We start from the raw sequence: 13,473 nt of genomic DNA on the forward strand, positions 1-13,473 counted from the left end.
AAGAAGCTAAAGTTTCCCTTCTCTTAGCAGACTCCTCTCGGGAGATAACCACTCAAGTAACCAAATTCTGCCTTCGATCTAGTGGGATTCGTAAACGGCTAACTAAAAACGTTTCCCAGTAGAAGATCTTTCCTCCTCTTCTTCAAATCATCCCTCCCAGAACCATCAACTTTTATTATTTTATTTTATTATTTTAACCTAACTTTGATTTTTACCTAGAGCTGATAGTTGACATATTAGTTGACATATTAGCCAGGAATAAAAAATACACATTACCTTCCAAAATAACAGTTATAGGATTGGGTCGGAAACCTTCTCCTCCAGGACACAGCTGCTTGTATTCAGCTGAAAAGGAAATATATTTTGTGAATCTGAAATTATCAAAAAGCTTCACTGCAACAATTACAGTGCTTATTCTCCCACCGTAATCTTTTCCCAGACTTATTCGAGGCTCTTCAAGTTGGGGATTCCCAGGCTGAAACCAGAGACCTCAGATATTACTCCATATACACACAACCCTCTTCATATAAAACGCAAGGTTCATTTATGCCAAAAGCAAGCATAAAAGTCTGCACCAGGGGTGTCAAACGTAAGGCCCGCAGGCTGGATCCGGCCCCTTGAGAGCTCTTATCCAGACCATGAGCCAGTCAACCCCACTTCTCGCGATCTGGGCTGGCCCGACCAAGTGACATTTATGTAATATCCGGCCCTTGTAACAATTGAGTTCGACAATACGGAATATTCTTTCTCAGATGGTTTTATATCGTTAGCTCCTTTTTTGCTTTACAAGTATCAAACCGCAAACCCGATGGATTTTTCTACCATAAATAACACAATCATTCAACAATGCAAGTCATGCTCTGTTGATGATCCAGTTTAGGACTAACACTCTCTAGAAGAAGAAGAAGAGTTGGTTTTTATATGCCAACTTCCTCTACCACTTAAGGAAGTTTCAAACCGACTTACAATCATCTTCCCTTCCCCACAACAGACACCCTGTGAGGTAGGTGGGGCTGAGAGAGCTCTAACAGAGCATGACTAGCCCAAGGTCACCCAGTTGGCTTCATGTGGAAGAGTGGGGAAACAAATCCAGTTCACCAGATTAGCCTGCACTGTTCATGTGGAGGAGTGGGGAATCAAACCCGGTTCTCTAGATTAGAGTCCACCGCTCCAAGTCACTGCTCTTAACCACTACACCACGCTGGCTCTCTAAAGGTACATGCAGACTGAGACCCAGATTAGCCACCTACTTGAGTTCACAGCTGGGCAGTGTTCACAGGGAATCCCCCAGGCTTTTCCAAGGGAACAGCAGCAAGAGGCTTTGGACACACCGACCCCGATTTCGTTGCTGCAAGCTGTGCCCCCGTTGTCTCCTCGAGGTTTAATTTCCAAGTAACAGTAGCCAGACCGGGTGTCTAATGGACAAAAAAACCAAGTCTTTCAACTGCTGTCAATGCTTTAAGAAGCCTGTGTAATAGCAGAGACCCTGATATAAGGAGGTGCTCCAATTCAGTAGCAGTTTTCACTTTCTACATGGTGCATCACCCTTATTGATGCAAAAAAACATTAACCCTAAACAGTTCAGAAAGTTCAGCAATTTGCTACCACCACCACCACCACCAAATGAATACATAAATAAAATCCAGGCCAGTTATGGTTCAATATCCAGCCAGAGTCTTCCTCTAAGTTAAATGGAGGAAGAGAAGGAGGAAGAAGAGGAGGAGAAGAAGAATTGTTTTCTATATGCCGACTTCTCTACCACTGAAGGAAGAATCAAACCAGCTTACAATGATCTTCTCCTCCCCTCCCCTCAACAGACACCCTGTGAGGTAGGAGGAGCTGAAACAGCTCTAGAAGAGACTAGCCCAAGGTCACCCATCTGGCTTCATGTGGAGGAGAGGGGAATCAAACCCGGTTCTCCAGATTAGAGTCCACCACTCCAAACCACTACACCATGCTGGCTTGGAGGAAGAGCCACATAAGTTGTTTCATGGAGTTGCAGGATAGAGACCAACATTTAACTTTTCCATCATCATACCTATACTTCCAATGCAGAAGAACCACATGTGGTGTTTAGGAGCACCCATACTTTTGTAATTGATAGAGGTAGGCTTACCGACACATCCAACACGAGTGGGATTCAGCTCAAAATCTGGGGGGCATTCACAGTCGTAACTGCCCGGGGTATTGACGCAAGTGCCGCTGATACAAGTGGTGGGGTCTGCACATTCGTTGATATCTGCAGGAGGAAAAACGAAGAAGAAGAAGAAGAAGAGGAAGAGGAGGAGGAGAGTTGGTTTTTATACCCTGCTTTTTCTCTACCTTTAACGAGTCTCAAATCAGCTTACAATATATTACATACAGGGTTTACAAAACACATCTTTACCTGTACAGTTACCACCATCTCTGTCCAATTCATATCCTGTCTCACACTGACATCGATACGTTCCCGGAAGGTTGTAACAAGTCCCACGGATGCAGATATTCGGTAAGGCGCATTCATCAATATCTTTATTAAAAGGAAAGGAGAGACAACAGTAGTGTTGATTATTTTGATCCCAATAAGAACCCCATTTGGCAGAAACCAGTATTTATGGGTTTATTTATGGTATGGGTTTATTTATGGTAGGGTTTTCAAGGCAAGAGATGTTCAAAAGTGGTTTGCCAGTGCCGGCCTCTGCATAGCAATCCTGGATTTTCTTGGTGGTCTCCCATCCAACTACTAACTAGGGCCAACCCGGCTTATAATGAGAACAGGCTAGCCTGGCCCATCCAGGTCAGGGCCAGATACATTGTGCCCCCCCGCTTTGTAGGGTTCCTCTTAGGCTCAGCCATCAGTTCAAGAGTGGGGTGGCAGGTGCTGCCCCCAACATAAGTGTTTCCAAACACTTCAGTTTTTCTCCAAATCAATAAATGAAGCATGTTTCTATAGGACTCTTGTTTATTGTAACCCTAGGAATTGGAGTATGCGCATGCACATATAGTACTATTCACAGCAACCCAACAGCTCTTGGCACTGCCATTACACTGTGATAGAGGGATTACTGCTCATAATTTTGACTAAATATCTACATTTTTACAGCCACACAAGCAAAATCAGGGTTAATGATAAAAGTAGCAGAAACAAAGGTTGCCAGAAGAAAATTTGCATCATCAGCCAAACCAGAAACTATGAAGCGAAAAGCTCCCAAGAGAGATCTCCTTGTTGGTTCCTTAGGAAATATGCCTTTAAATTATGTGTAAGTAAAAAAGTAAAGAACCTGAGCCAAAACAAAACTAATATTTCTCCAGCCTAGTCATTATTAGATGAATGCTTTAAGAAGACTCACACAGAGAGACATAACTGAATATAACAGCAACCCAGTACAATTGTCAAATTAAGTTCTTTAATGTTTACCTTCACAGGCTTTATCATCTGGGGTTGGCAAAAATCCCATTTCACATTCACAGCGATAACCTCCTGGGGCATTGAGGCAGTGTCCATTTTCACAGAGATTCGGGTTTTCTAAGCATTCATCAAGATCTGAAGATAAAATGAGAGAGAGAAGCAATTTACTATACATAGTCTTTCAGGCATGCAAAGAAACAACCACACGCAAAGACCAGAAATTCCACATAAGCCTCAGCAGAAAATAAAACATGGTTCTGTGCATAGTTTGTCACACTATAATGATAGAGTAGGACTCTGCTTCCAAAATTTTACAACCAGAAGTTAACATGTTTGCTGCTAAATATCTACGTTCAATTTTTTCATCATTTTTAAGTAGCCTAAACAGATTATTAATGAGCACCAACAGAATCTCATAACTGATGATCGCAAGACATAATTTTTGAAAAGTCTTCCCAGTACCTCTGCCCACACACGTTAACACCACCAAGTTTGAAACAATGTTCTGTACAGCATCTTCCATCTCCGACATGCAACATTACTTTACTTGTACCAATCTGAGCATTTATACCAAGGGTATTTCTTTCTGACCTAAACATGGCTAAGATCTCAATATATCTAAATAAATCAATAAATAGGGATAAAAAGGCAACCTTGCCTTTACCCACACTGAAACTAACATTTGGGAGATAAATTCATTAACAGTTATGAAAGTGGACAGTTATATGTTAAGTCTATCCATTTCCTAAATCTCATATGAAAAGAACATTAAAAACTCAACTCAGTCAAACGCCTTTTCTTTACATAGCAAAAAGCTATTTAGATGCCTATTTTCCTAATATTCCATTTCCCCCTGCCATCGAACTTATCTGGTCATCCCTTGTAAATGCTGCTGAAACTCAGCCTGATTGCCAAAACAGAAGTCAATACCTTATCATCTATATTTGCTAGATAGGCCTATATGACTGGCCTCTTGGGATAATTTCTAGTTTTTATGAATCATTACTATGTTAAACTTCCAACCAAGTCCCTTTCTGTAGTTCTGTTTGAAAAAGAATTATCCACAATTGCTTCCAATCATTTTGTGAAAGTCTGATAGAACACACAAGGGATTTCATCTGTTCCAACAACATATTGTATTATATTGGTCTGATGTCTTTTATAAATATAAATAGTCATTGCTTGTTCCAACTGACCTCTGAGTTCTACTGATAACAGTGGAATTATCTTTCCCAAATATTTGCTAATACCAGTCCTTTGGGAATCATCTGTTTTATCAAATTTACCGAAGTACACATCGAACTCTGCAAATATATTCTGCTGTAAACGAGACTATAATCCTTTATTAGTTATTGGGATAATGTGATCCCCTTTACTTGATAAAAATCTTGCTAATAATTTTTCTGACTTTTTGCCATATTTGTGTTTTTTCAACTTCTAATAAAGTGTCATGATGCAACATGGCAGACAACAAAACAATCTCCAGCTTATCTCCAAATCAACTAGAAGTCCTTTAGGAAAACTGTATGCCTGTCATGCACACCCACAAAACATAACTCCATTAATTACAATTATTTTTTTGGGGGGGAGTTAGGAAATAGAAGATTAGGAATCCTGTTATTCCATTTCACTAAGAGAAGGACAATGCTCTCCTGGGGCCTTTGGATGTAACTCTGATTGGTACAGCACAGGAATGGGGTATTCTTACTCTCCCTCCCCAGGTAGCACAGGAAAGTTTAGTAAGGGAGCTGGGGTGGGCACGGTATTCCCATTTTAGGGGCTGCCTTCTTCAAAGTTTAAAGAGTCCTTGTGGGATTGAGACTAAAGAAAGCACCCTTCCACCAATTCTAATGTACACCTTCCACCTTGACTTAACAGGTTTTAAGAGTGTACAGTTATCCTGTATCTTACAGGGAGAAAGGGAAAAGGGTCTTGCATCCCAGTCATTTTTTAAGAGCACCTCTTACCATTAGTTTCTAATTTTTAAGTATACCACAGTGACTGTAGCAATGTTATCAACCTAGCAGAAAGAGTTAAACCAGTACCTTTTATTTTTGGGGTAGGGGAGAGTAAAGGGATCAGCACATCTAGTAAATGGGCATCCATAACAGTTTGCAACAAAGTCCCATTGTATATAACTAATGAGCTGACCAAAGGTAGTTAGTGTTCCCGAGGAACAGTCTCTTCCGAAGCAAGCAAACAATCGGAGGAACAAGTATTATATTTAGAGATACTGGTTCAAGAAAAAATCTCACCTGTACATGTGAATCCATCTCCAGTATACCCTTCTTTACAAAGGCAACGGTATGATCCCAGGGTGTTCTTGCAATCAGCATGTGGGCTGCACATGTGTGTGCCATTGGAGCATTCATCCAGATCTAAAGAGAACAATAACAACAACAAAACCCTGCATTATTAAAAACACAGCCATTCATCACTGCAAACTTTGGGTACGCTCTGTTTCATGCATAGTGGAAAGCCCTGGAGTAGTAACAAAGAACAATGGCAGGTAACAACTGGGACAGATGGTGCTGCCGTAAACTGGAACACTGTAGTAAACAATGCTACAGTAAATAATAAATAATACTAAAAATATTAATAATACTAATAAAAACTCAGCTGTGAAGCTGACGGAAACAAAAAAGGCTATCTGAAGAGGATACATTTGCAGAAGCTCTACCTGTGCAACACTCTGAAAGAGGGAAGGGACCAGAGCTCAGTGGTAGAGCGCATATTCTGCACATGTAAGGTCCTAGGGGAGGGACCATGGCTCATTGGTAGAACACCAACCTATTACGCAAAAGGTCTAGGTTCAATCCCCAGTATCTCCAGCTAAAAGGGGAAGGAAGTAGGTGATGTGAAAGACCTCAACCTGAGACCTTGGACAGCTGCTGCCAGTCTGAGTAGGCAATACTGATGGACCAATGGTTTGATTCAGTATAAGGCAGCTACATATAAAAGGTATATGTAATTCCTGATTCCAGGCATCAGGTGTTGGGGAAGACCTGCCGCAACTTGAGAATTACTCCCAAAACCTAGCTCAGTATTGTGTAGGCAATACTAAGGTAGGTAGACAAACAACCTACCTCTACATAAAGGAAGCTGCACATGCTCCCAAGACATAATACCACCCTGAAACATATAGGTTAGATTTTTGCAGGAACACTAGGTTAAAACATAAGGACAGCCCAGCTGCATCAGTCCAGCATCCTGTCCCACCCAAGTGACCAACCAATTGCTCTGGAGTGCCAATGAAGACAGCATGGAGGCCAAGGCCCTCTCCCAATGCCTGCCAGCACTGGAATTCAGAGGTTTGCTGCCTCTGAACATGGAGGTACAAAGAACTGATGATAATTCATGCAACCATAATAATAGACTATGGCTGGCACCCAACTGTCAGACTCAGGGTTTGCCCTTAGCGTCCCTCAAGCAAAACTTGTCCAGACAAGGTTCTGAGACAGGTTTAGACTTTATTAGGCACAATATTGGACAGATTCAGAAGCTGGCTGCCTCCAGGCATGAGAGGCTGCTAATGGGGAAACAGGGCTGGAATTTAGAGCTACTTTAGGTGCACTACCAGCCTTCTGCCTTCCCAGTGGGAATATTTTTACAACTAATTGCAGATCCCCCCCACATGTCCTATTGCAAAACTTTCCTCTGTTTCAAAAGTGATTTACCATGAGAAGCTGCTATTGAGAAACAACGTTGAGCTTTACTGGGGAAGATTCCCTAACAATACTCAACAAGGAGTCAAATTTTCGTTAAAGCAACACATAGAGACCATGAAGAACAAAGATTTACAACTATACAAGAGGTTGCTAATGTGTATGGATGTCTGCATCAGTGCATACAATTGGATTTGGTGGCTATGGTGGCTATGATGTGGTTGACTGGAGAAGGGAGAAAAGTTTGCACAGGAAGCAGATAGATACTGCACTGCATACAGAACAATGACATCCGACACCCCCAACGATGTATTTCAAAGGTTAAATTAACCAAAGAGAATGTCTCAAGCTCACCTGTACATTTGATACCATCCCCAACCCAACCTGGGCCGCAGCTGCATTTGAAACTTCCAGCAGTGTTGGTACATATAGCATGCCGGTCGCAATTATGGGCTCCAATTTCACATTCGTTAATATCTGTAAGAGGGAGGGGAAAAATCATGTACCATCTTTTTCAAGGCAAGCATTCCTCGTTGATTTGTTTGCTTCATTTATTGTCCAAGATTCAGCACACCTGCAGTTTCAGCCAGAGGAGAAAGAAACACTCCAGCACAGTGGTTTTCAAACTATGTCCATTGGGTTCTCAGATTATGATACAAAAGATTTCCCCCCCTAGTTTCCCAGTAACAACAACACACTGTGTTTCTCTTTCAGATTCTTGGTTTTCTGCAGTACCACTGTGAAGGAGGTTGCTACTCAGCATGACTAAAGACACCCAAAAATTAGCTCCAAAATAAAGAAGAGCAAAAGGGTGCCGTGTCAAGACTGTACAAACATTTTCTCTATCTTTTTTGCCCTTCGTAATCTTATTTCCTTGCAACATTTCCCTTTGTATAAAGCTGCGGTGAGCCAATGAAAACAAACATTCCAGCCCAAGGCTGGCTCTGTGTCCTCAGCCTGTTCCACTTCTCCTTCCGACCAGCGCGCATGGAATTCTTATCTTTGTGAGCAACTTCCATTAACACGACGCGGGGACTTGACTGCATTTTTCAAGACAGTCTGCATCACACACACACAGAACAAACGCGAGTTCCCTGGACAGTCTGCCGCAAACATAAATCCCAATTCTGCATTAAACTCGTTCATGAAGTTTTGTGGTGGTGGGAGAAACTGTTGCCTGTTCTCCCAGCAAGCTAGTAACCCAAACTTTAAAAGGGAATTGTGGGGGACAGACCAGGCAATAGTAATAGGTCAGTTAGTAGGGTTGTCTATGTATCAGTTATTTAGAAAATTTATATGTCACTTTTCCAGAGTATGCTTGTTCCTAGAAAACTTGCAAAGGGGAGAGAACCAGGTACAAGTATGCATACTTGCATGGGAATTCTACAGAGCTAAAAGGAGAGGAGGCTACCCTCTTTATGGGCTGTTCTCCATTCTCATTTTCCTCGCTTGTGTGCCCCTATTGCTTTGGGGCTTTTTCTTTTTCTGCACATGTTTTGCTTCCTCTAATGGTCAATTCGGTATTACATCACTTTATGTCACTTTATGCAGTTTTCAGGAAAACATGCCAGACATAGTGATGTAATATCGAATCAGCCACTAGAGGGAGAAAAACACATGAGGAAAAGGGGGAAACCCCAAAGCAATAGGGACATACAAGTGAGGAAAAGGATAATGTGGAAGAGCCCTAAGAAAGGCATCTGAGGTGGAGAAAAGATCTTGGAGTAGAAGAGAGGTGAAGAAAGAATGAGCTGTTTTCTTCTGCTTGCCGTAAGAGATGGGAGGAAATTCAATGAGGAGTTCAAATATCAAACACAAGAGATTAGAAACGCGGACAAAACAATTTAAAATTGGGGAAGAGCCTCTGTACAGTCATTCTTGATGCTTTGTTTGCAAATTTTCCCTTTTGGTGTGTTCTTTCTTCATGCAATAGAGTAATGTGGTTAAATAGGTTGACAGACCCACCCTTCCCCCACCCCACTTTTTAGGCAGATAATTAAAAATAATGGCCTGAAACCCGCCCCATTTTCTGTCATAGGCAATGTATATCTTTGCATGAAAACCAAATATTTCCCTGCACTCTGCTCACATTCTTATTGAAGTGAAGAAAGAGAAAGGATTAACATCTGGGATTGCATGTCAGTGGGTGGATAATGAACACAGTTAAATGATTGAGGGCAAGGGGAGGGGGGGATGAAAACATGTTTATTCGTTAAAATGGAAACAATCAGTAATGGCAAAGGGGATGAAATATCTAGATGCAACTGTAACAGCACCCAGTGGACATTGTGTAGTTTGTTCTCATGAAACAAGGAACCTACACTTCAAAACTACATATGCATTTTTGCAATTCTTTAAAGGGGAAAAAAAAGAGTGTGGGTGCTTTTGGCACATCTGCAAGAACAAAGGAATCCATTCTCCCCCACCCCCCACCCGCCCCTCTCCCACCGTGTCAAACTGCTCGACACCAAATGTACGTTATGTTTAAGACTTGTCACTAAATGCTGTGTCACCGAGGTCTCCTGGCTGGGAACAGGAAACCAAGCTGCTGGCACTCAATCAGAGCGGCGAAATCAGGCCTCCGGACAGAGCCATTATTACATTTTAGCAAAGGAATCCGGACAGTGAGGATTAAAAAAAGAAAAAAGAAAAACAGGACTCTCCAGCTTGCTCCGCTGCTCGCCGCCCAGGAGCGGCTGCGACGATGGCCATCGTGTTGTAGGTGAAAAGTAAAAAGAGGAACGTGAAGCCGACTGATACGAGCACTCAGAGTGAAGAAGCACTGAGTAGAGAAAGGGAACTACGCACTGACTGGGAATCCTTAGGTGCAACATTAACATGGTAATTAAAAAGCCCCTATTCCTAGGGTTGCCAAATGTCGGTTGGAAAATTCCAAGAGATTTGGGGTGGTGCCCGGAGAGGGACCTTGACAGGTTATAAGGCCATAGTGTTCACCTCCAAAACGGAAAGGCTAAGATTTCTAAGGGTAGGGAGCTTTTTTTATGTGTGGGAAGCATGATTCTTACAACTGCATTCCAAAGTGGTACATGAGAGTTTTTCTGAATGCTTAGATCGGCCTTCAGTGATGAAACGCTGGTCCAAGAGGGACAAAGGATCGCTTAGACCCAACTCAGCTCAGAAGCAAACAAGCAGGAAGACAGCTGTTACCAATGAACATGATGTTCCTACATTGTTCTTAACTAGAATCACTTTCCAAATATTTGTGAAGCCTGCTTTACAACATTAATTTCAGTAGAAGCGACTTACTGGCCTGTGTACTTGCCTTGCTCGAAGCTGTAAGAGCTGTGCTCGTTCTAAACCTGTGTTTTAAAAAAATTAAATTAACCATATGCTTGTGTTTATATTTCAGGCAATAGCTGTGATCTGGAACACCTTGGCTTGGATGCCATCATCCTATGTGACTGGCCCTTGATTCTGAAAGTGTGAATTTCAGCGCTTTCGTTTGGCAAACAGTACGAAAGTCATGTACGTTAGTCCAAGCTCTGCTCACAACCTGAGTTCGATCCCAACGGAAGTCAGTTTCAGGTAGCCGGCTCAAAGTTGACTCAGCCTTCCATCCTTCCGAGGTCGGTAAAATGAGGACCCAGCTTGCTGGGGGTAAAGGGAAGATGACTGGGGAAGGCACTGGCAAACCACCCCGTAAACAAAGTCTGCCTAGTAAACGTTGGGATGTGACGTCACCCCATGGGTCAGGAATGATCCGGTGCTTGTACAGGGGACCTTTACCTTAAAATAGCTTGACATTATTTAGTTAAGTTCTTTGTGTGCGTGTCAAGTGCCGTCAAGTCGCTTCCGACTCATGGTGACCCAATGAATCAATGTCCTCCAAAACATCTTTGACAGCCTTGCTCAGATCTTGCAAATTGAGGGCCGTGGCTTCCTTTATTGAGTCAATCCGTCTCTTGTTGGGTCTTCCTCTTTTCCTGCTGCCCTCAACTTTTCCTAGCATGATTGTCTTTCCCAGTGACTCTTGTCTTCTCATAATATGTCCAAAGTACGACAGCCTCAGTTTAGTCATTTTAGCTTCTAGGGTCAGTTCAGGCTTGATTTGATCTATAACCCACTGATTTGTTTTTTTGGCAGTCCACGGTATCAGTAACCCTCTCCTCCAACACCACATTTCAAAGGAGTCTACTTTCTTCCTACCAGCAATGTCCAGCTTTCACACCCATACATAGTAATAGGGGATACAATGGAATGAATTAGCTTGATCTTGGTGGCCAGTGACACATCCTTATACTTCAGCATCTTTTCTAGCTCCTTCATGGCTGCCCTTCTCCAGTCTCAGACTCCTTCTGATTTCTGTACCGCTGCTATTTTGAAAGCACTAAAAAAAATCTATTCAAAGACGCTTTATTTGCCAAATCGACATTTGAGTAGAGGGCCAGCTACTGGCATACTGGAGTGTCAAGTTACCCAACCCAACTCTGGTATGGTCTTGTTGATGTGGTCCTTGGCGATCTTGTCACAATACAGCAAATTGTGTACGTAGGTTCAGTCGTGGTCTCAGAACGGAGCTCTGCCAATCTCTTAGGTGGAATAAAACTCAACGTGAAGGCTTTTAACAGAATACAGGACAGTTCTCATGTTGCTTTTGCCTCTTTTTATTTAAAAAATAGAAAGCTGAAAAAGGAAATGACACTGATGCAGCAACCCAACACAAGTTGGGCCATGACATCACAATCCACCAGACTTTTACATTCTTATGGCTTTCATTGAGGGAAAACGAACGCGTTTTAAAATTAGCCATCTGTGCTTAAAGAAACTGGCCAGATTGCCACACCAGCTGCAAGACCGCAAAATCAGCAAATTGCATGTCTTCTCGTCAGAGTTAGATTAGCGCTACAAGCAAAGGTATGGTTTAAACAATATCCATGGAGTTTACGGATGGGGGGAGAGAGGCGGGGATTGTACTATGTTACGATCCGACTAATACGGCTATTTATTTATTAAACCGACATACCTGTGCAGCCCGTTGTTCCTTTTTTGCCAGAATAACCCAAATCACAGTGGCAGATAAAAGAGCCTTTCGTGTTCTCGCAGATTCCACTCAAACAGATGTTCGGGTTCAGTTCACATTCATTAACATCTGCGGGGAGGGGAAATGGGGATGAGAACCATATTTGTAAGACGGCAATCGACGTTTCACTTTAGAAACCAGGATTGATGCAAAAAAAAATCCTTAATGATACAAAATATAAACAGGAAAACAGTCTCTGCAAAAGTCTTCGAAGTTTTGGCAAGCGATATGATACCGTTTTGTAAAACCGACCCTGCAAAAGTCTTCTACAGTCCAGAAAGATGATTCTGTGGAATGAGGTTCCACAGATCCATCAGAACTTCGTCAGGCTTACAGTGCAGTTTAAACTGAGTTACCCTCATCTAAGCCCCCTGGATTCAATGAAGTTAGAAGGGTATAAATCTTCTTGGGGCTGCATTGTAAGACAAGGAATGGTTCCCAGGCAGGTACTGGTAGCAGTAGTAAAAGAAGAGTTGGTTTTTATATGCCGACTTTCTCTACCACTCAAACCGGCTTACAATCACCTTCCCTTCCGCTCCCCACAACACACACCCTGTGAGGTAAGTGGGGCTGAGAGAGCTGTGGCTAGCCCAAGGTCACCCGGCTGGCTTCATGTGTAGGAGTGGGGAAACAAACCCAGTTCACCAGATTAGCATCAGCCAACCATGTGGAGGAGTGGGGAACCAAGCCCGGTTCTCCAGATTAAAGTCCACCGCTCCAAACCACCGCTCTTAACCACTACACCCCGCTGGCTCTCCATGGCATATATGGCATTTTGCTTACCATGGATGGATAAAGGCATGTGATCTTTGTCTGGACTGTTTATGCCGTTAGCATCCTTCATTGCGGTGAAATCTTAACAATCTACATAAACTAGTCTTCATGTAGAGCAGCCAAAGCACAAACGGAGCACTTGCTTATCTCCCAGATCAGGAACAGTGATGAATAACTTATTCCTTGCTGCCACATCTTTAAAACAGCTGTTTCCTTCCCTTCCCTTCCTAACACTTACACAAGATTAAGATAAGAGAGAGGTTTTAACTTGCCTATACAAGTCTTCATGTCCTCGGATGTCATAAAACCATCGTAACAAAGGCACCTGTATTCTCCAGGTATGTTAGTGCACTGCCCCCCATCACAGATGTTAGGATTATCTTCACACTCATCAATATCTAGAAGGTAAAGTAAAAAAAAAAATGCAAAAGTTAATTCATGCCAAGAGCTATATACTTTGTTTCTGGCTTCCCGGGTTGGGCCTCGTTGAGCAATGCTGGTTTTCCACAAGATTAAATGCGCAATGGCCGTGCCACGTTCATTAAAAGCACCCTGTCTTCCTTTGCACCTGGCAGCCCTAGGACAACTCAGAAATGCGCCCCTTT

General features: G+C 42.6%; 1 protein-coding gene across 1 annotated transcript in view; it reads right to left on the reverse strand.

The window, feature by feature from the left end:
- The window catches only part of FBN1 (fibrillin 1), a 197,789-nt gene that overhangs the window by 49,020 nt on the left and 135,296 nt on the right, over positions 1 to 13,473 (reverse strand). Inside the window, exons 30-38 of the mRNA XM_056865827.1 lie at positions 13,141 to 13,266; positions 12,038 to 12,163; positions 7,408 to 7,530; positions 5,644 to 5,766; positions 3,398 to 3,523; positions 2,387 to 2,509; positions 2,117 to 2,239; positions 1,251 to 1,415; positions 277 to 345 (exon numbers count right to left, since the gene is read on the reverse strand). Of these exons, the coding sequence (XP_056721805.1) occupies positions 277 to 345; positions 1,251 to 1,415; positions 2,117 to 2,239; positions 2,387 to 2,509; positions 3,398 to 3,523; positions 5,644 to 5,766; positions 7,408 to 7,530; positions 12,038 to 12,163; positions 13,141 to 13,266 (1,104 nt within the window). The remainder of the gene's footprint in view (positions 1 to 276; positions 346 to 1,250; positions 1,416 to 2,116; positions 2,240 to 2,386; positions 2,510 to 3,397; positions 3,524 to 5,643; positions 5,767 to 7,407; positions 7,531 to 12,037; positions 12,164 to 13,140; positions 13,267 to 13,473) is intronic.

This window comes from Euleptes europaea, chromosome 20 (genome assembly GCF_029931775.1).
Source record: "Euleptes europaea isolate rEulEur1 chromosome 20, rEulEur1.hap1, whole genome shotgun sequence".
Taxonomy (NCBI): domain Eukaryota; kingdom Metazoa; phylum Chordata; class Lepidosauria; order Squamata; family Sphaerodactylidae; genus Euleptes; species Euleptes europaea.